Source organism: Nylanderia fulva, unplaced genomic scaffold (assembly GCF_048542155.1).
Source record: "Nylanderia fulva isolate GAGA-0341 unplaced genomic scaffold, ASM4854215v1 Scaffold1148, whole genome shotgun sequence".
Classification (NCBI taxonomy): Eukaryota; Metazoa; Arthropoda; class Insecta; order Hymenoptera; family Formicidae; genus Nylanderia; species Nylanderia fulva.
In genome coordinates, this window is record NW_028189354.1 from 4,148 (window position 1) to 26,571 (window position 22,424).

Here is a 22,424-nt window from a genome sequence, read left to right on the forward strand (position 1 = left end):
GTCTATTTTCTAGTACTGCCCATTTGGACAATATGTATTTTATTGCAGATTTTGTTATTTTGTTGTTATCATTAAACATGAATGTCTCGAGCTGTTCCTTTGTCTCCATCATCTCCTCTACTTCATTTACTACTGTGCTCTGTTCTAATCTTTCATATCCATCCTTCTTATTTTCAGAATCACTCAGCCTTGTGTTCCCTTTATGCGTCTCTTCAGTGTCTTTTTGGGTACTACCCGAAGGAGGTGGTGATCTACTTACAGATCCCCTTCGCGCAAACAGCAATTCTCTTTTTCTCTCTTTTTCGGCGTTCAGAGTTTTGGTTACTTTCGTGCCAGCATTAGTCGTTACCGAAGTATCAGCCAAGTTTTTGTGTTTTTGTTTGAGTTTTGTTCTTTCTATGTATATCCCACGAGTATGGCAGGAAAAAAAATGTCCACTCAGGCAGAGCCTCCATCACCTGGGTAAGGCGACTTATATACCACAGAGGTTGCGCCAGGTGCCCCTGGGGGATCGTTTGCGGTCGCGCAACTTAACCTCCCCGCGGCCATGCAGCCCCAGACACGATGCCTCCCATCCTGGCTTGAGAGGGACCTCGGGGCCCCGGGTGCGTCATGCCCGTACTACTGTCGAATCGTCAGTAGCCCCCTGGGGAAAGTAGATAGGGACAGATGTCCGTGGTTGATTTAACGTGCGGTACCTGCTCAGAGAGCTTAATCACACGACCCCCATGGGTGCGGAATTGGGATAAGCCCAATCAGCTCGTTCCAGCAGGCCAGGAACTACCAGTAGCGCCTCCGAGTTTGTAGGACTCTTCGGCAACCCACCGGTTGGGGCGAGCGCTTATCCAACGCTCTACCAACTGTGCAGGACTGGTGCCCGAGCAGATACGCTGCTCACCCGTCGAGACCCGAGAGCCCCTAACCAGCATGCGGCTTCAACCATTACCCCCACGAGTCCGACCTCAATTGCCGGGACGAGGGACGAATCCCCCTGGGCAACCCGACTCCCGTGGTACCAGTCAAGATCACTGGTTGGATCTTCGTGGCCGAGACCACTCCCAGCTTTCGGAGGCCTACACCTCCCAGGCAGTGGTCGGCCTATGTTCCTCGGGAACATCGGCTTCTCTTATCCTCCTTTCAGCATCGCCCTCCTTCTCTGAAATACAATCTTCGCATACACACCAACACTTTCATACCTTTCCTTACATTCCAACATGCGACTCACATCCACACTGCATTCTTTCGCACAATTACACCCCACTCACTCAGGTTCCTCACATCACCATACATTGGACACTCAACCAACACATGCTTCCAATTTTCTCTCTCCGCTCCGCACGCACAGCTCTCACTCTCAGACAGACCACGCTTATACAGGAATTCATTCAAACTTCCATGCCCTGTCAGGATATAGCCCAGGCTCAAGCTAGGCTCGAACTCTCGGCACTTATCCGCGAACCTTACATTCTTTATAAATTCATACCTCACTCTTCCTTTCTCGCACTCATTCCATCTATTCTGCCACATCTCATACAGCCTTTCACTCACCAATTTCATACATCCTTCCACACCTCTCTCACGCAAGTCACTATCATTCACTACATCATACTCACTCATACTAATTCCCTTTCTCACCTTATACAACACTCTTCTTCTCACGCACTCCAGGTCCCACGGCAAGCCACCCATAAGGACTTGCATGGCCGCCGTGGAGACCGTTCTACATACATTCAGACACGCACTCAACACCACTCGCTGACACCTATTTATGAGCTCCCTCGCATATTCAACTCTCATCCCTCCATACCACACACTCGCTCCATACATCACACACGCCATGAACAAACCTTTGTACAACACATTCACAGCCTTCTTTCGCAAACCCCACTCACTTTTCAGCACACGTCTCAATTTTCCCACAACATTTATACATTTCTTTTTCAGACACTCCAGATGCAACCTGTAGTTTATCCGTTCACTCACACAAACACCCAGGTATTTCACACTCCTCGCATACCTCACGCATTTATCATTTACCCGTACATTGGGAGGCCTCGTCCCAGCCATACTACCTTTCATCAACATCATAACAGTCTTACTCTCAGACACACTCACACCTACTATCACTCCCCATTTGTACACCATTCTCATCCACTCCGTGCCTTTTCTCTCCAACTCCGCTCGGCTCTGTCCTTCCACGACCAACAACAAGTCATCCGCGTACGCAACCACTTTACATTCACTCTCACGCAGCCGCCACAACAGTTCATCCATCATTAGGTTCCATATAAATGGACCACAGATGGAGCCCTGCGGGCAGCCACGCTTTACGTCCTTCCACACTGTGTCACACGCACCCATCATGCATACACGCCTGCCGCTAAAATAGCTCTTCCATAATTCAATTTCTTCACATTCAACCTCACGCAATTTCTTGATCACACATTCCCACTCTAGGTTATCATACGCTCCTATGAAGTCCACGAACACTTCTAACACATACTTTCTCTCCGACCCATTCACCCAGTCATGCACTCGATTCCATGCATCCTCGGTCGACCGATTCCTTATGAATCCGTACTGGGCGTCACACATTCTTCCACACATCGTTCGCTCGAGTCTTCCAACCATCATTCGCTCCAACACTTTCCCCAGCACGGACAGCAGTCAAATGGGCCTATAAGACCCAGGGTCCGACCTAGGTTTATCGGGGGACTTCAATAACACTACCACCCGCGCAGTCTTCCACGCCGGGGGGAAACACGCTGTATTCAGACATACATCGTACATTCTTTTCATCCATACCGGGACAGCACGCCAAATCGCTCGCAACATCTCAGCACTCACACCATCCATACCAGGTGCCTTACCCACTTTCATCGATCTCACTGCCACATCCACCTCGCTCCATTCAAACTGCCTTTCTTCCTCCCTCACGTCTCCCCTGACGTCCATCGCCACGTTCGTCCTTGCTGCCGGGAAGAATCTCTTCATTAGCTCATCCACGCTTTCTTTCCATGTATTCGTCACTCTATCACCCACTTTTATGCCACTCAATCTTACCCTATCACGCTTTCCCATGCACACCTTATACACATCGCTCCATGGATCCCTGTTCCCAGTCACGCATACAAATCGCTTCCAATTCTCCTCTTTCACTCTTCGCATTTCTTCCTTATACTCCCGCAAAACATTCTTATATTCATTCATTCTTCCTTCCACTCTGCTTCCATTCCTCTTTCTCGCACGCTGGTAGGCACGTCTGCTCCTTCCTACAGTCTTCTTCAACCTCTCAAGCTCATCCGTCCACCACACAAGCTTCCTAGCATACACCGGTTTACACCTCTTCATCCATCGATCATTCGCACTATGGATCCATTTCATCATTCGCTCTACACAGCTCTGCGCATCCGCTTCGTCTATGGCGCTCGCTGCATCCTCTAACGCACTCTCTCGCATATCACACATATACCCTTCCCAGTCTACGTACTTGCACACCCATCTACACATGTCCTCATTCGTGTCCACATTCTCTCTGTGTATTATCCGTATTAGCAATACGTTATGGTCACTCACTCCCCAATCAGGCTTTATTTCCCACTCATACCGGCACCCTCCATTCACGCCGTTCACGAGAGTGACATTGATGTCACTCTCCCCATTCGGCCCGCTGAACGAGTAAAACTCGCTCGGCTCATTCAACACATTCATCCCGCTCGCAATCATCCATTCCTCGATCAGTTTACCACGCGCTTCACTCTCTCTACTGCCTCCACCCTTGCTATACCACAAGGGAGAGACGGCATTCGCATCCATACCTATCAGCAGACGCTTTCCCCCGGCCGTCTCACATACTCTGTCCATGTACGCCAAGTACGGCTCGATACTCTTACCGTACTGGCAGTACACGGACACCACATACATTTCGCCAAAGTCCCCCTTCAATCACACGCACACTCCAAGCTCATTCGTACACTCTCTCACGCACATCACGTCTAACCTAGAGTCATTTACCACCACTGCTGCTTTCACCGTCCCACTCTCGCAAACAATCACATCCATACCTATGGGCAAGCCCACCACACGTCCATGCCTTTCATACGGTTCTTGCAGCAGTGCTACACTTACTCGACGTTCGCGCATCATCTCACTCAGATCACACATAACCGCATACGCACTCTGGCAGTTATACTGCACTACATTCACGCACCATTTATTCGTCATTTATTCTCGCTTTCTCTCTCTCTAACGCTCTCACGTATTCCGGGCACACTTCGGACAGAACCGAGTGATCACATTTGCTCCCTTTCAGCTTACAGTTTCTACACACACTTTCCTTTTTACAATCTCTCATCATGTGTCCTACACATCCACATTTTTGGCACAGTCTTTCCTTTTCGGTGCATTGCCGCATCATGTGCCCAAATGCAAAGCACTTGTGGCACCTCAGCACACTGAAAAACTTTTTCACCCTAAAGGCCTTCCAATGCACAAACACTCGTCCGTCATTACAGAGCACCTTCCTTATTGCACTCGTAACTTCTAATATCACATTTCCGCCGGCTGCATCTTTCTTCGCATTCCTACTCACAACACGCACACGTTCCATAAATACTCTCTCATCCACTCGCCCTTTCAAGCTCCTCTCATACATTTCTCTCATTAACACTTCACTCGCCATATCATTCGGCACATCGTACAAGATGATCTTTGGGCCTATCTTGCGAGGCAGCTCAACCTTTAGGCCAGCATTCTTAAACTGACCACACTTTCTTATTCTTTTCAACTCACTCTCGCTCATCGTCTCAATTGCTACACCTCCATTCCTCACTTTCCTCACCGCTTTCACACGCACATTCAGTGACTTGCTCACATGCTTCATCATTCTCTCCTTTACTTCCTCACTTGTCACACTCGCACTTGCATCATCCGCTCTCACTATTACCGCATAACTCTTCTCTTTCGTACTCGTCTTCACATTCACTTCCTGTACCTTTTCAATCACGCTCTTTTCGCTTCGTTTCCCTGTATATCTCATTTTGCAAACATTTTAATTCATTGTTCCTCAGCTTCTCCACAATGTCCAGTGATTTTCTCACTCGCCTCTTTGAAATTTTGTTCGTCTCGTAAAAACCGGAAATAATTTACGGAGGCTAGCATAATTACTCTCATACACGCATACTCACTCACTTCAGCAACGCTCTCATTCTCTCTCATTCATTAATCAAGCACGAAGTTAGAGGTTCGAAGGCGATCAGATACCGCCTAGTTCGAACCATTAAAAGATGCAAGATAGCGATCAGCCAAGGTTCATACGATGACTAGGAGGGCAGCTTCCGGGAAACCAAAGCTTTTGGGTTCCGGGGGACGTATGGTTGCAAAAAGCTGAAACTTAAAGGGAATTGAGGAAAAGGGCACCACCGGAAGTGGAGCCTGCGGCTTATTTGACCTCAACACGGGAAACCTCACCAGGCCAAGACCCGGAAGGCGCGCGCCCTCCCGTTGTCGCGGGGCAGCGGTTCAGCGTGCCGAGAACACACGGTGTTGCGACCGCGGAGTGCGAGCGAGAGGACCCCCATATATTATTATAATATATATATATAACACAGAGAAGGGATCGATGATATTTCGACCAATCTGTCAACTGTGTCGGTCCGACGGTTTCTTCAAAGAGCTTCCGCCCCGGCTCTCCCGTTGCGGGAGAGACGCTCCGAACGAGAAACACACAACTCTATCTTTGTGCCGTTAGCCTTCCCTGGCGGGAGGCGGCGGTCCGCGCGCGTCCTCGGACGCGCGCGGACAGGCTGATCGAAGAGCCACCACGATTATTCTCTCTCTCTCGTTCCGAGAGAAGACGACCACGATGGTTGAACGAGAAGCGCGTTTCTTCGCGAACGCAAAAATTTCGAACGATTACCCTGAACGGTGGATCACTTGGCTCGTGGGTCGATGAAGAACGCAGCTAATTGCGCGTCAACTTGTGAACTGCAGGACACATGAACATCGACATTTCGAACGCACATTGCGGTCCACGGATACAATTCCCGGACCACGCCTGGCTGAGGGTCGTTTTAGTACCCCTAAACTGCTTGCGCCCGAAAGCGCGCACGGCCACGACGCGGGCGACCAGAGAATGGCGCGCGCGTCGCCTGTGCCCTGTGCAACGCTTACAATGGGCGTACGAGCGATCGTTGGACGTTCGCCCGAGGTGTCTGTGCCGCGCCGACCGGCCGCGGTGCAAATCCTGGCGTCGTCTGAAATGACACACCGAAATAATAATAATGAGGAGGGAAGCGCCCAAAAACGTGTAAAAAGTTGGCAAAAAGCGCGCCAGAGAATTCTTGGGGAATTTAAAAAGGGGGGGCGTGTTTGTGATCCAAGTCGTGTTGTACGCGAGAGCCGAAAAAAATGGGGTGAGATTAAAAGCGGGGCGCCAAGGGAGGGAACAAACGGTCCAAAAAAAAAAAATCCGGACGGGAAATGGCACCCTTTTCGCTAAGGGGGGGCGCGTGCGGCGTTGTCTCCCGAAAGAGGGAGCGCTTGTTTTTCCCCCGTCTCCCTCTCCTACATCAACCAACTGAAACCGGGCTTCTCTCGCCCCGCGAAACGCACATTTAAATTGGCCAGCGCCGTTCCGCGCAGAGCCCAAGTGTCAACGCGGCGTGTTGCTTTTAAATCGGACAAAGTCCGAGCGCGGCGTGTTGCTTTTAAATCGGACAAAGTCCGAGCGCGGCGTGTTGCTTCCAAAAAAACGGACGAAGTCCGACCGCGGCGTGTTGCTTTGAATTTGGACCAAGTCCGACCGCGGCGTGTTGCCCTCGAATCCTGGACAAAGCCAGACCGCGGCGTGTTGCTTTCGCAATCCGCATTAAGACCGATCACGGCGTGTTGCCTTTGAAAGAAGCAACAAAGACCGACCGCGGCGTGTTGCTTTTAAGAATCGGACAAACTCCGACCGCGGCGTGTTGCTTTCTAAATTCGGACAAAGTCCGAAGGCGGTATCGCCTTGTCCAGGCAACGAAGACCCGCCGACTCGGACCTCGCGCCGGGAGTCAGCAAGACGCCGAGCCTCACAGCAAGATACAGTGTCGCGGGGTCAGCGTTTTGCTTGGCCTGCTGTCGCGGGGTCAGCGTTTTGCTTAGCCCGGTGTCGCAGGGTCAGCGTCACGCTTAGCGCACAGCCAGGATGGTCGTGGCATATGCCAGGATGGTCGTGGCATATTCGTGGCGTTTGAGTATACGTGCTCGCAATAGGTGGTAGGTGCTGAGTAGATAGGGACAGTGGGAATCTCGTTAATCCATTCATGCGCGTCACTAATTTGATGACGAGGCATTTGGCTATTTTCTGTGCGACTAACAAGGCCGCGGACTTTCACTTTTGCGGCTGGTGTGGTGTCCAGTTAACAGCAGAGTCCGCCTGCCGGGGCACCGGCGAGTTAGCTAGTGGTGCCCCTTATTTGCACGGAACTCCCAACAACATTACACTTTGTGTACAGATCAACGCTCCGTACAATACGGTCTTTTAACCTTGCTCATATTCGTACTGCCTAGACTTCCGACCCTGTTGCGCCGCAGCACAACGAAACCGTCTGACTATCCTGCCAGGGAACTCTCGCCATGGGTCGGAAAAATTAGACCGAGCAGAGTCCTCAAACTTTGAGAAAGCGGGCATTAGCCGGGCGCGCTATTGACGCACCCGTTACCAGGGACACCACGTGGAGGTTCCCGCCCAGAACGGCCGTCCGTGTCCGGTCCGCTCCGGCTCTGCCGCCGTGACCTGGAATGGCAGGTTCCAAGCCTAACGACTCGCACTCACCCGTCAGCCGTTATGATTCGTTGTTTTAAAATAAGTAGAGTAAAACGGGATAAAATTCATACCAGCGTTGAGTGTAAAGTGCCCAACGCTGGAGTTAACAAAAAATCAACGAATAAATTAATCAATAAAATAAGTTAGGACAACTACAAATAAATTAAATAAGTAAATAACGTGCAGTTCTGCCGCAGTCGTCAATCGGCTGTAAGGCTTTATGGGTCGGAAGATTTTATCCGACGAAGCTGGGGGCCTCCGCCGGGCCGCGAGGGGCATTGTAGTCCATGAACATATGATACTGCTGTAACGTCCAGACAAATTTCAAAATTTCAATCTTTTTCAAAAATTAATTCTTTAACATATTAGTCATGACAATCGCTAACCTACATGAAAGACCGGTATTAACAAATATTTAGTCTCGCATATAATTGCTCATAAGTTAAAAAACATGATTTCTGCCCGCCCCTCACCCCCCCTCATTGCCCCTGAGTTAGAACCCCCCTAGTATACCTACCATTAGAAATTCGTTCCTGATGCAAGTTACCTATCAATTTACATATAACTACGAAATGTAAATGTAAATTGATAAATTTTACCTGTCCATCATGATTATTAAACTCTAACTATAAAGTAACAATAGAAGTTACAATTAAGCTTTTCTACCATTTACATGCAAATATGAATATAAATTAAAGCAAATAAGATTATTTTAATCTATAACAAAATTTACGAAGTAATGCATTTTATTTTAAATTGCAAAGGGAATCGACATATTCTAAAGAATAATACCTAAAATATATAGATATCGTTCGTAAAGTAGTAATTAGGTATGAAACCCGCTTTATTATGTGAACTCGGCTTTACTCTCAAGAAACATCTAAAAGATTCTAGAAGGTTCTAGAAAGACAGTTGAGAACCGTTACATTCCAGAAGCATGATGCAAAGCATGATGCAACGCTGAAACACGTTGCAACCTGCAAGGCCCGTTGCAAGCCGCGTAGCGGTGAGTCACCAAAGAAGCACCGCTATCGCTACCAAGAAGAAGATAAGATAAGTCGGAGCGCATAGCCAACAAAGGCATACCGCTATCGCTACCGAGAATAGGATAAGGAAAGTCGGAGCGCCCGGCGATGAGTCATCAAAGGAACGCCGCTATCGCTACTAAGAAGCCATCTCTCCGGGACTTAACCGTCGCAATCTCTACCAGGAACAGATTGTCTCCGGTACTTCCCCGGCATACCTCTCTTGCCATTGGCTAAGCCGCATCGCCCGATGGGAGGAGCGAGCCACATTTTACGGTATATAAACCCTGCACCCGGCACGGAACGGCAGTGATCCGCCGAAAGTTGTTCCAGTCAATCAGTTCTAATCCAGCAATCAACCAGCTATTACTACGGAGTTCCTGAAGACAACGAGACATAGCCGTCATTTTGGTGAGGCATAGCCGCCATTTCGGACCGAGGTACCGAGGCTCCTCAGATCTTCAAACTCAGAGGGAAGAACACAGTAGCGAAGTGTACCATAGCAAGGCACATTAGACATTGTCTAACCTTGTGAGTATTTAAGCCAGTTCACATATCCCTAAATAGTAAAGCGCGACGGGCACTCATTATATTTAATCATTATATTTAATTATCCAATATTAACTCAATCTTACATTACATTTCAAACTCTGAATTTTGAACATAGACATAAGCCATATATTGCTCTGCGTTTCCGATATTATTTCAATCTACGATTTGCATCTGCACACGTCTGCGTTACAATCGTCGATTTATTCAATATTTTATCCAATACTATTCAATACTATTTAATCAATTTCGCATACTTATTTGATTTATTATAATAAATATACTTATGTATTTTATTGTATTACTGCTTACTTATATATGTATGTAACCTTGTATCCTACCACATATTAGCGAATTGAATGCCGCTAATTCCTCTGTACACATTAGAAACTATATCCTGTCAGAAGGTACATTCGCAAGTCATCTCTGAGGTGCACGTTTAGTAAAGTGAACGTCGCATTAGCCTATTAAGACAAGGACCAGAGAACCCGGCCTAGCCGGATGAACACCTATCTCTCTATCGCTTTTACGCTTTTATTACCTTGCATTTTCCAATAGTTGCGAATACTTTACCACACCAACTGACAGTGATTTTGCATATTGATATTCGATTCATTCGACAAGTGTACACCACCCGACCCTATTTACAACCAATAGAAATATACTCTGTCATAAGGTACATTCGCAAGTCATCTCTGAGGTGCACGTTTAGTAAAGTGAACGTCGCATTAGCCTATTAAGACAAGGACCAGAGAACCCGGCCTAGCCGGATGAACACCTATCTCTCTATCGCTTTTACGCTTTTATTACCTTGCATTTTCCAATAGTTGCGAATACTTTACCAAACCGAATGACAGAGGTCTTGATAATTACTAAGAATTATTACATCAATATTTAAGACTTAAATCTTTGATGCTTGAAAGTACAAATATTAATATTCTTGATATAGATATTAATACATGTACTAAGACTCCTTTTCCTATTCCACATTATTACCAATTCTCTTTCAGTATCGTTTAATTATAATTATAATTGACACAACGCTTAATTAATTAACAGGTGAAGGGCATTCTCGTATAGATTAACCTTTCATCTCGTCTCTAACTCTTTAACACGTAAATCACGACTTGAACGTGAGTCACACTCAATTACCTTTGATTATTTAACTATCCCAGTTCTATTAAACATATTATTTATATAAATTTATTTAACCATTAGATGGTCTCTCCCTTCCGAAGGAAAAATCAAATTGATTGCGACGAGCAACGTCTCCACAGACTACGCGAACGTAGGACAAGAAGAGTCTTAAACTTACATGTCCAAATATTTCCTACGCGAGTAATCGTTCGATCCCCTTCTCCAGACGTTTATTCGCCTATAAACAACCTTCCGCCCTACATTGATTATTCTCACCCGCAATTTCCGGAGCCCTCGCCGTTAGAATCAAATACGTTAATAACGAACCCTAATCATCAATTCTTACCCGATCCTGAATATTATATCCCGGATCAAAATCTACCAATCACATCGCCAGAGTACGACCCCATTTTACAATTTAACAACGAACAAACCTTTCACATTCTCAACGAGGACACCGCGAATCTCACTTACGACGTCGATGACGTCATCCCTGAGGAAGCGCAAGATAACTTCACTTCTTTCGTAACTTACCTCAACCAGCCTAACAATCCGGAACTGGAGCTCAGTCATATTGTAACTCAATTTCAAGCTCCCCACGAACCACGTCAGGACCAATAAACTTTATATCGACGTAAAGGTTTTATAAATGAATAAATGACATTATATTTGTAAAATATCTTTATTTATCGACCCGACCCGTCGGTTTCCTTCTCCGTCCGATACTCTCAATCGAATCTCAAGCTCTCGGCTTCCCTGGGTATAGCCGGCCTAGCAGGTTGCCCATAAAACAAATAGAGAGCAGCTTCTTAAACGTCCACCGAGGTAGACGCGAGAGAAGACCGTCTTGTGCAGAAAATAATTTATCGCTAGATGAATTATTGGACGTAACAGTAGATAACGAAATTAAACACAACGACTTACCTTCTATCAAACTTATATCCCCACACTTATCACATGAATGCAATTTCATGATTGATTCAGGCTCTGGCATAAATCTTATCAAACAACAATTTGTATTACCTCACGTCAATCTAGATAAAGAAAACATTATATCCATTCAAGGCATCTCCTTTGAAACAATAGTAACTTTAGGTTCCATAACTACCCACTTGTTAGACAAACCTACCCTGCTCCATGTAATATCAGACTCCATTTGCATTCCCCAAGACGGGATCCTAGGAAATGCTGTCTTGAAAGAAAGAAGCATCATCATAAATTATAAGGATAGATGCCTTCATCACGACACTATTATCATTCCTTTCATCACCTATGAAGTTGGAAAATTACATCTCAAAGCAAGGACTGTTACTCCTTGTTGCATTCATATTTCTAATCCAGAAATACATACTGGATACTTACCCTTACAAACCTTCGCTGACAAGGTGTTCTTCGGAGACGCACTCATTACTCACTCAAACGGAAGAACATACTTACCGGTATTTAATACCACCGAGGAGGATTTCAAAATCGACATTCCGTCCGTAGAAATTTTTGATTTTGAATCTCGCGAATCTATTAATGAGAGTACCAAGACTTTAGGGCTCGACGTACTTTTTGAAGACGAAGAAATGGGAGAATACATTAATCGGACCGAAACCTTAGGGCATTGGGTACCTTCTGAAGAAGAGATGGGAGACAAATCCATGTATTGTACGAAGACCTTAGGGCACGGCGTACATTACCTAAACGAAACGACGAAGATGGGAGATTATACTAATCACACTGGAACCTTAGGGCATTCAGTGCGATTCCAAAACGAAGAAGAGATGGGAGACAAATCTACTAGATACATTGAAACCTTAGGGCATTCAATGTCTTGCAATGAAGAGTATATTACCGAGAGTCGGGAGACCCCGGTAATGGGAGATGAAATTTCTAATTCCGTCGATTGTGCGAGAACCCTAGGGCTTTTCTCGACCAACGACAATGCTACTAATTCTTATCGACCACACGCCGTCGAAAAACTTTTGAGACTCGAACATTTAAATCCTGAAGAAGTTGATCATGTCAGGTCAATTCTTACTAAGCATTCTGATAGATTCCATTTGCCTAACGAACCTTTAGGAACTACAAACGCGACTCAACACTACATTCCAACTATTAACGAAATTCCTATACACAATAAACAATACAGGTTTCCTCCTGTCCATAAAGAAGAAATCGATAAACAAGTCGGCGAACTATTAAAAAATAATTTAGTCGAGTATTCTACATCGCCGTATAACTCACCAATCTGGATAGTACCGAAAAAACCAGATTCACAAGGCAATAAACGTTGGCGTATGGTTATAGATTATCGAGGATTAAACGAAGAAACTATAGGAGACGCTTATCCTCTTCCTAACATAACAGACATTCTTGACCAATTAGGATCAGCCAAATACTTTTTAATATTTGATTTAGCTTCCGGATTCCATCAAATTTCTATGTCACTTAAAGACGCTCAAAAAACAGCTTTTCTACGCCATATGGGCATTATCAATTCAAGCGCATGCCATTCGGTTTAAAAAACGCACCTGCTACTTTCCAAAGACTTATGGATAATGTATTATCGGGACTACAAAGAAACGAATTATTCGTCTATTTGGACGACATTGTCATTTACGCACGATCATTAAGAGAACACGAAATCAAATGTGAAAGATTAATGCAAAGATTACGAGACGCGAATTTACAATTACAGCCAGATAAGTGCGAATTTCTAAGGCACGAAGTAGCTTATTTAGGCCATATAATAGGCGCGAACGGAGTCAAACCAGACCCGGACAAAATAAAATCAATAATGCACTTTCCAACTCCAAAAAATCCGAAAAGCATAAAGCAATTTCTCGGTTTAGCCGGATATTACCGAAGATTTATACCTAATTTTTCTAAAGTCGCGAAACCATTAACAGATTTATTGAAAAAGGATAGCATATTCAATTGGCAATTAAAACAAGTAGAAGCTTTTAACTCTTTGAAACACTCGTTATGTTCAAATCCCATTCTCCAATATCCTGATTTTACTAGACCTTTCATACTAACTACCGACGCATCAGGGAATGCGATAGGCGGAATTTTAAGCCAGGGACCGGTAGGAAAAGATCTTCCTGTCTCATATACTTCTCGAATTTTAAACACTGCGGAACAAAATTATTCAACAATTGAAAAAGAATGCCTAGCCATCATATATTGTATTAGCCATTTCAGACCCTACTTATACGGAAGACTTTTTACTATAATAACTGATCACAAACCTTTAATTTGGCTACATTCCATAAAAGATCCAACCTCCAGACTCTGGAAGTGGAAAACCAAGCTAGCAGAATACAATTACGAAATTAAATACAAAAAGGGATCACTAAATAATAATGCCGATGCTTTATCGCGGAATCCACCCACTGATTTAGTTTTACCAATATTCGCCTCAGATAATGATGAGTCATCCGACGAATCCATATTTTCAAGTAGACCAGGACCTTCCGTCAGATCAATTGAAACAAACGCTCTAATTCCCTACCGCAGTAACAATATTGATAACCCAAATTATGTTAATATAACTGAAAACGATTCCGATTCAGATGACGAGAGTCCAATTCCTAACACGATGATCATGACTATGCAAATATGTCAAATTTAAATTTAGAATACGATTACGTCGACCCAGTAATTTCAGAAACTATACCAATTATACAACCCTCTCCCGTAATTCCGAGTAAAGTAAAAATACGCGAAATAAGAGATAACTTATTAAACCAAAAAGATAACCATGTAATTTTTATAAGTCTAGACGGATCACCTTACGACAAGGGAGCCGAACTTTATTCCATTGCAAATCTTTTACCCACATACGAAAACCTCAATTTTGAAAGAGTTAATGTAAAGAAAATCAAATCAAATAATTTAATATCAATCCCGATAAGAACAAACAATCGACTGTCTGTAGAACCGCAAACTGTGAAAAATTGTATACGCTCTTTATTAGACTGCGTTAACGAATTACAATTAACTTCCTTTAGCATCAGCAAAACACATAAATTCGACGACATTCCTTGGTCTTACATTATTAATCAACTAAAGAAATTTTTCCACGACACCCGTATAAATATAACTATTTGTCAAAATTTAGTCAATCACCCTATCCCTACAGAACGCGTAAAATTAATTTCAGAAAACCATGCATCAGCATGCGGTGGCCATAAAGGAGTTACGAAAACATTTAATAGACTTCGACCTCATTACTTTTGGAGTACAATGAAACAAGATATTCAAGAATTTATTAGAAAATGTCGCGAGTGCCAGTTAAAAAAATTAACGCGCGTCAAAACCAAGCAACCAATGATTATTACGGATACCCCTGGTACAGCTTTCGACAAAGTTTCACTAGATATAGTAGGACCATTTCCTATCACGAATAACGGAAATAAATATATTTTAACCATGCAAGATTTATTAACAAAGTACTCTATAGCAGTACCATTAAAAGAAGCCACTTCATTAACGATAGCCGACGCTTTTACAAAAGAATTTATTTGCATTTATGGAACTCCCAAAGCTATCCTTACTGATCAAGGTACTAATTTTCTATCAACTTTAATACGCATCCTAACTAAAAAATTCAATATTTAACATTTCAAAACCACTGCTTACCATCCTCAATCAAATGGATCTATAGAACGGTCACATCACGTACTAGTAGAATATTTAAAAACACAAATTGATAAAGAAGATAATTGGGATGAATACGTTAAACTCGCCATGTTCTCTTATAATACAAGCGTCCACGAAGGAACAAAATTCTCGCCATACGAACTAATATTCGGACGACTAGTGTTACGTCTCGTGGGGTCGCGGCTGCGAAAATTTGAATGCAGAGCTCGGCTTTTTCCACGAGACACGATCGCTATTACGGGTACGCGAATCTATGCGATTCTCCCCGGGGATACCCGCGATCTGAGGTTATTCGCGCTGGAACTGAGGTGATCGGATTATTGCGTGGGACCTACCTGTGACTCTACTGTAATAAAGATAGCTTCGTCGATTGCTCTATGCGAAACGTCGTTGGGGTTGCGTAAGTAATCTTCGTACGTAAACTGACAAAGCTCGCACAAATCACCGATTCGCGTGAGGGTAAGTCGGAAGTTGCAGACTCCGCAATTTATTCCGATAGGTGTTCCGCCTATGATTAGAGTATGCTTCCGAATCCTTGTCCAAAGTAATTTCGAGACTCTAGGTAAGGTGGAATAGCATAAAGTGCAGAGGGCTGCCTTAGTCTCAAAATGGATGTACCCGATACCAATTTGGCAATAGAATAAGGGTTCAAACGGTACAAAGAGATTAACTTCTGGAGGAGGGGTTATACCTCTAAGGGTGAGTGGGCACATTTGTGCTTGTTGCGTAATCGAATTGATAATGCGTCATTAGCTCGTAGGTCTTTGGTGAACCCGGCAGCAATCGAGAAGTCAGTAGTCGTCGGTAAAACCGTCGGTAATTGCTCAGTAAAACACTGGTAAGGTGCCAGTAAGGTGTCGATAACCAATTGGTAAAAGAACGTACGTCGGTATATTGTTGGTAATGTCGGTATAAGAACGTATGTCGGTATATTGTCGGTAATGTCGGTAAAAGAACGTATGTCTGTATATTGTTGGTAATGTCGGTATAAGAACGTATGTCGGTAAATCGAAAGTGTTCTCAATTGATTATTGTTTAAATGACTACTTTGTTGTACGGATTTACGAAGTTATTTGTTGAGACACAAAGATTTTTAAGAGATTGAACTATTTGCGTTTTTCCGTGTTAGAATTCCGAGGGTGGCACCGCATGTGGTGGTCGACCCTAGTTTTATAGCCCGACCTTTTTTTTATAGCTTCCGCAGTGACGATGGAAAAGAGGAAAAATGCGTCGGAGATTTTTCTAGAATGTTCTCTTCCACGTGATAGAAGCGTCTCTGAATTTGCTAACACGCGCGATTTCTTAGGTTAACGTGAATTTCACTTACCTTTAGTAGCACTTTCTTGATCGTGTCGGCTCGTACTTGGAGGTAGTGCGTGCGGCGAGGGTCGTTCACTGGGATGTTTGGCGGCGGCAGGCATCGTGGTTGGAACGTTATTGGTATGCACTTCCACTGTAGGAGTTCGTCGTTGTTATTATTTTTAATGTTGAAAATGTTCTCGTATTCAGGATCGGCCTGATATTCCACTCCGAGGAATTGAGAATATCTCTCGGTCGCTGATTCGCGATAGAGTCGGTTTAGTTTTCGTAATTGATTCTTTCTTCCTGCGCGTCGGGTCTTAGGCATATTGAATTTGATGCATCCTCTGAATACTCAAATAAGGAAGGTTGATATGCGGCGGACCTCACTATCAGTTCCTTATTTTGGCAATTGCTAAGAATGTTAATTCTAACTGTGGTGAGCGGTGGTCCGCTCCAGACACAGTTTTGAATTGTTCTGAATTCAAACGCCGTATGACAGATTTAAAAGCTATCGTGTTTTATCACGGGAGTGGAAGTTTTGAAGAGTACTGAACACTGATTTTCACACATGAATACACTGATTTATTCGTATAGTAATACAGAATTCGAAACTAAAACTTAGAATTAGAGTTTAGACTTAGACTTAGAACTTAGATTTTAGAGTTAGGATATTATACTTAGAGTTAGAATTTTAGAATTAGAGTTAGGATTTAGAATTTGGACTTAGAGTTAGAATTTAGGAGTGCGACTATACTGTTCGGTGTCGCGCAGAGAACTGCCGAAATTCGGGACTGCTCTGAGGTCCTTCGTTTCGGCGGCTCGGGCCTGCGGCGGCCTGGAGAGGGGGAACTCTCCGGAGTAGGGGCTCTCACCGTGGTGGGAGATCCTTAGGCGCTACGAAGCGCCACGCTTAGTTTCTAGGCGGAGTTAAGCGTCATGGCCGGCTTTGGCGCGCTTTTCAAATAGTGTTTAAGGAACTTGGAGTAAACGAAAAAATTTATACGGCCGGACGTGACACTAGCCAGATTGCCATCCGCGTATCAACCTATCGAAGAACCTCTAGAACCTACTTATCAAGAATACATAAACACTTTATTCAACAAATTATATGATATCTGCGAAGAAGCGCGACAAAATCTCATTAGAGCCAAAGAAAGAAGCAAATACTATTATGATCAACGTGTAAATTCTCGACAGTTTAAAATAGGAGATTATGTTTTTCTACTAAAGGAACCGAAGAAAGGAAAATTTTCAGCACACTACGTAGGACCCTACGAAATAATAGAGATCCTACCTTCCAACAACGCCAAAATCCTAATCGACCATAAACCGCGGATTGTCCATATCGATAAGTTAAAATTAGCACATATAGAACCAGGTTGAAAAACAGTATTTCTAATTTTGGGTTTCAGATGTGTTGGCATCGCCAACCAGTCCATCCAGGACAAACTACAAGCTCCCCACTACATCAGATATTCGCCTTCGCAAGCTGCGTAAAGGTATACGGATATCGTAACGTAGTCACTAACCAAAGAATGTTATAACGAGTTACCCGTAACCATCAGAAACGCTTCTTACTTCCTCACACCCAAATCAAGAATCGTCACAAAGATCGGGAACGAGCGAGAATGTTCTCAAGAATTACCAACGTTATACCGGATAGAGGACACTTGGGTACAGTTCATGCCAAAAGCACAAGTAAGACAGTTGTCACCTCAACAACTACGACCCATGGCATCTCTTACCTGGAGTTATTTAACACCCGGACCACTAGCTGTTAGTGGAATCTATACGCAACAAGACATAGAAAAATTGAGAGACCACATTATGTTTCCCGCAGAGAAACCGGCACTGCTCAACGCCGTCGCCCGTGGGCTTATTGGACATCCAGTTAACGCCGACTCCGTCTCATTATACAAACTACTAGACGAAGAATCGCTCAACAAAATCGTAGACAACACCGCAGCAAAAATATGGAAAGGATTCATGAGTTTCGGATCAGCCACGGCCGGTGTCGTTGGAGTATTTATGATCGTTCGTATTGCTAAATTAGCAATTGACACCATCATCCATGGATACGCACTACATACCGTATATGGATGTAGTCTACATCTAACAGGAGCATTATGGGACTCTCTAACTAATCTCTTGCTTCACCTCAGCCGCAAGAATATGAACGAAAAGGAAGAAAAGAACAAATTCCCAGAAGACGCCACACCTCTCGCCACCATCTCAGACGCACCCCCTGCACTGCCAAAAGAACCGCCAGTGATAAGTCAGCCACAACTTCGAGGCTATAACACCAAACGACCTGAAGAAATGGAATCCACGAATATAACTATCCCTCAGACATATAATGACTTACAGCAGCATCTTTATAACCTCGAACAAAACCCTAGGTCAACGTCGGGTTTTATTCTCAAATAGGAGGGGAGATGTAACGTCCAGACAAATTTCAAAATTTCAATCTTTTTCAAAAATTAATTCTTTAACATATTAGTCATGACAATCGCTAACCTACATGAAAGACCGGTATTAACAAATATTTAGTCTCGCATATAATCGCTCATAAGTTAAAAACATGATTTCTGCCCGCCCCTCACCCCCCCTCATTGCCCCTGAGTTAGAACCCCCCTAGTATACCTACTATTAGAAATTCGTTCCTGATGCAAGTTACCTATCAATTTACATATAACTACGAAATGTAAATGTAAATTGATAAATTTTACCTGTCTATCATGATTATTAAACTCTAACTATAAAATAACAATAGAAGTTACAATTAAGCTTTTCTACCATTTACATGCAAATATGAATATAAATTAAAGCAAATAAGATTATTTTAATCTATAACAAAATTTACGAAGTAATGCATTTTATTATAAATTGCAAAGGGAATCGACATATTCTAAAGAATAATACCTAAAATATATAGATATCGTTCGTAAAGTAGTAATTAGGTATGAAACCCGCTTTATTATGTGAACTCGGCTTTACTCTCAAGAAACATCTAAAAGATTCTAGAAGGTTCTAGAAAGACAGTTGAGAACCGTTACATTGCAGAAGCATGATGCAAAGCATGATGCAACGCTGAAACACGTTGCAACCTGCAAGGCCCGTTGCAAGCCGCGTAGCGGTGAGTCACCAAAGAAGCACCGCTATCGCTACCAAGAAGAAGATAAGATAAGTCGGAGCGCATAGCCAACAAAGGCATACCGCTATCGCTACCGAGAATAGGATAAGGAAAGTCGGAGCGCCCGGCGATGAGTCATCAAAGGAACGCCGCTATCGCTACTAAGAAGCCATCTCTCCGGGACTTAACCGTCGCAATCTCTACCAGGAACAGATTGTCTCCGGTACTTCCCCGGCATACCTCTCTTGCCATTGGCTAAGCCGCATCGCCCGATGGGAGGAGCGAGCCACATTTTACGGTATATAAACCCTGCACCCGGCCCGGAACGGCAGTGATTTCGTCGCAGTGGTTCCAGTCAACAACAATCCAGCACTCAACCAGCAAATACTACGGGGTCCTGAAGACATAGCCGCCATTTTGGTGAGGCATAGCCGCCATTTCGGACCGAGGTACCGAGGCTCCTCAGATCTTCAGACTCAGAGGGAAGAACACAGTAGCGAAGTGTACCATAGCAAGGCACATTAGACATTGTCTAACCTTGTGAGTATTTAAGCCAGTTCACATATCCCTAAATAGTAAAGCACGACGGGCACTCATTATATTTAATCATTATATTTAATTATCCAATATTAACTCAATCTTACATTACATTTCAAACTCTGAATTTTGAACATAGACATAAGCCATATATTGCTCTGCGTTTCCGATATTATTTCAATCTTCGATTTGCATCTGCACACGCCTGCGTTACAATCGTCGATTTATTCGATATTCTATCCAATACTATTCAATACTACTTAATCAATTTCGCATACTTATTTGATTTATTATAATAAATATACTTATGTATTTTATTGTATTACTGCTTACTTATATATGTATGTAACCCTGAATCCTACCACATACTAGCGAATTGAATGCCGCTAATTCCTCTGTACACATTAGAAACTATATCCTGTCAGAAGGTACATTCGCAAATCATCTCTGAGGTGCACGTTTAGTAAAGTGAACGTCGCATTAGCCTATTAAGACAAGGACCAGAGAACCCGGCCTAGCCGGATGAACACCTATCTCTCTATCGCTTTTACGCTTTTATTACCTTGCATTTTCCAATAGTTGCGAATACTTTACCACACCAACTGACAGTGATTTTGCATATTGATATTCGATTCATTCGACAAGTGTACACCACCCGACCCTATTTTCAACCAATAAAAATATACTCTGTCATAAGGTACATTCGCAAGTCATCTCTGAGGTGCACGTTTAGTAAAGTGAACGTCGCATTAGCCTATTAAGACAAGGACCAGAGAACCCGGCCTAGCCGGATGAACACCTATCTCTCTATCGCTTTTACGCTTTTATTACCTTGCATTTTCCAATAGTTGCGAATACTTTTCCAAACCGAATGACAGAGGTCTTGATAATTACTAAGAATTATTACTTCAATATTTAAAACTTAAATCTTTGATGCTTGAAAGTACAAATATTAATATTTTTGATATAGATATTAATACACGTACTAAGACTCCTTTTCCTATTCCACATTATTACCAATTCTCTTTCAGTATCGTTTAATTATAATTATAATTGACACAACGCTTAATTAATTAACAGGTGAAGGGCATTCTCGTATAGATTAACCTTTCATCTCGTCTCTAACTCTTTAACACGCAAATCACGACTTAAACGTGAGTCACATTCAATTACCTTTGATTATTTAACTATCTCAGTTCTATTAAACATATTATTCATATAAATTTATTTAACCATTAGATGGTCTCTCCCTTCCGAAGGAAGAATTAAATTGATCGCGACGAGCAACGTCTCCACAGACTACGCGAACGTAGGACAAGAAGAGTCTTAAACTTACATGTCCAAATATTTCCTACGCGAGTAATCGTTCGATCCCCTTCTCCAGACGTTTATTCGCCTATAAATAACCTTTCCGCCCTACATTGATTATTCTCACCCGCAATTTCCGGAGCCCTCGCCGTTAGAATCAAATACGTTAATAACGAACCCTAATCATCAATTCTTACCCGATCCTGAATATTATATCCCGGATCAAAATCTACCAATCACATCGCCAGAGTACGACCCCATTTTACAATTTAACAACGAACAAACCTTTCACATTCTCAACGAGGACACCGCGAATCTCACTCACGACGTCGATAACGTCATCCCTGAGGAAGCGCAAGATAACTTCACTTCTTTCATAACTTACCTCAACCAGCCTAACAATCCGGAACTGGAGCTCAGTCATATTGTAACTCAATTTCACGCTCCCCACGAACCACGTCAGGACCAATAAACTTTATATCGACGTAAAGGTTTTATAAATGAATAAATGACATTATATTTGTAAAATATCTTTATTTATCGACCCGACCCGTCGGTTTCCTTCTCCGTCCGATACTCTCAATCGAATCTCAAGCTCTCGGCTTCCCTGGGTATAGCCGGCCTAGCAGGTTGCCCATAAAACAAATAGAGAGCAGCTTCTTAAACGTCCACCGATTTAGACGCGAGAGAAGACCGTCTTGTGCAGAAGGTAATTTATCGCTAGATGAATTATTGGACGTAACAGTATATTAAAAACTTGTGTTTTATCAATTCTATCAATATCAATATCTACTAATGATTCAGCAAAATCATCATTTATAAGACAAAAATTATGTAAAGCACAATATGACATCACAATGTTTGAAGTTTTTTCTATTTTATACACTATTATATATTTGAGCCTTCGCCATCGTCCTTTCAATAAGCCAAAAATATTTTCAATTTTTACTCTAATCTTGCTTTAAATTTTATT

At 43.2% G+C, this 22,424-nt stretch overlaps 1 protein-coding gene and 1 non-coding gene across 2 annotated transcripts; both read left to right on the forward strand.

The window, feature by feature from the left end:
• The first annotated feature begins 5,914 nt into the window (after nt 1-5,914).
• On the forward strand, nt 5,915-6,069 carry LOC146724818 (5.8S ribosomal RNA). The gene has a single exon (XR_014926263.1). It is a non-coding gene; the product is annotated as a 5.8S ribosomal RNA (ribosomal RNA).
• A 12,135-nt stretch (nt 6,070-18,204) lies between these two features.
• LOC146724819 (uncharacterized) lies at nt 18,205-19,033 on the forward strand. Its single transcript, XM_085489214.1, has one exon. It carries the CDS (start codon nt 18,205-18,207, stop codon nt 18,898-18,900), a length of 696 nt encoding a protein of 231 aa, XP_085345340.1. The 3' UTR covers nt 18,901-19,033.
• The last annotated feature ends 3,391 nt before the right edge of the window (nt 19,034-22,424 follow it).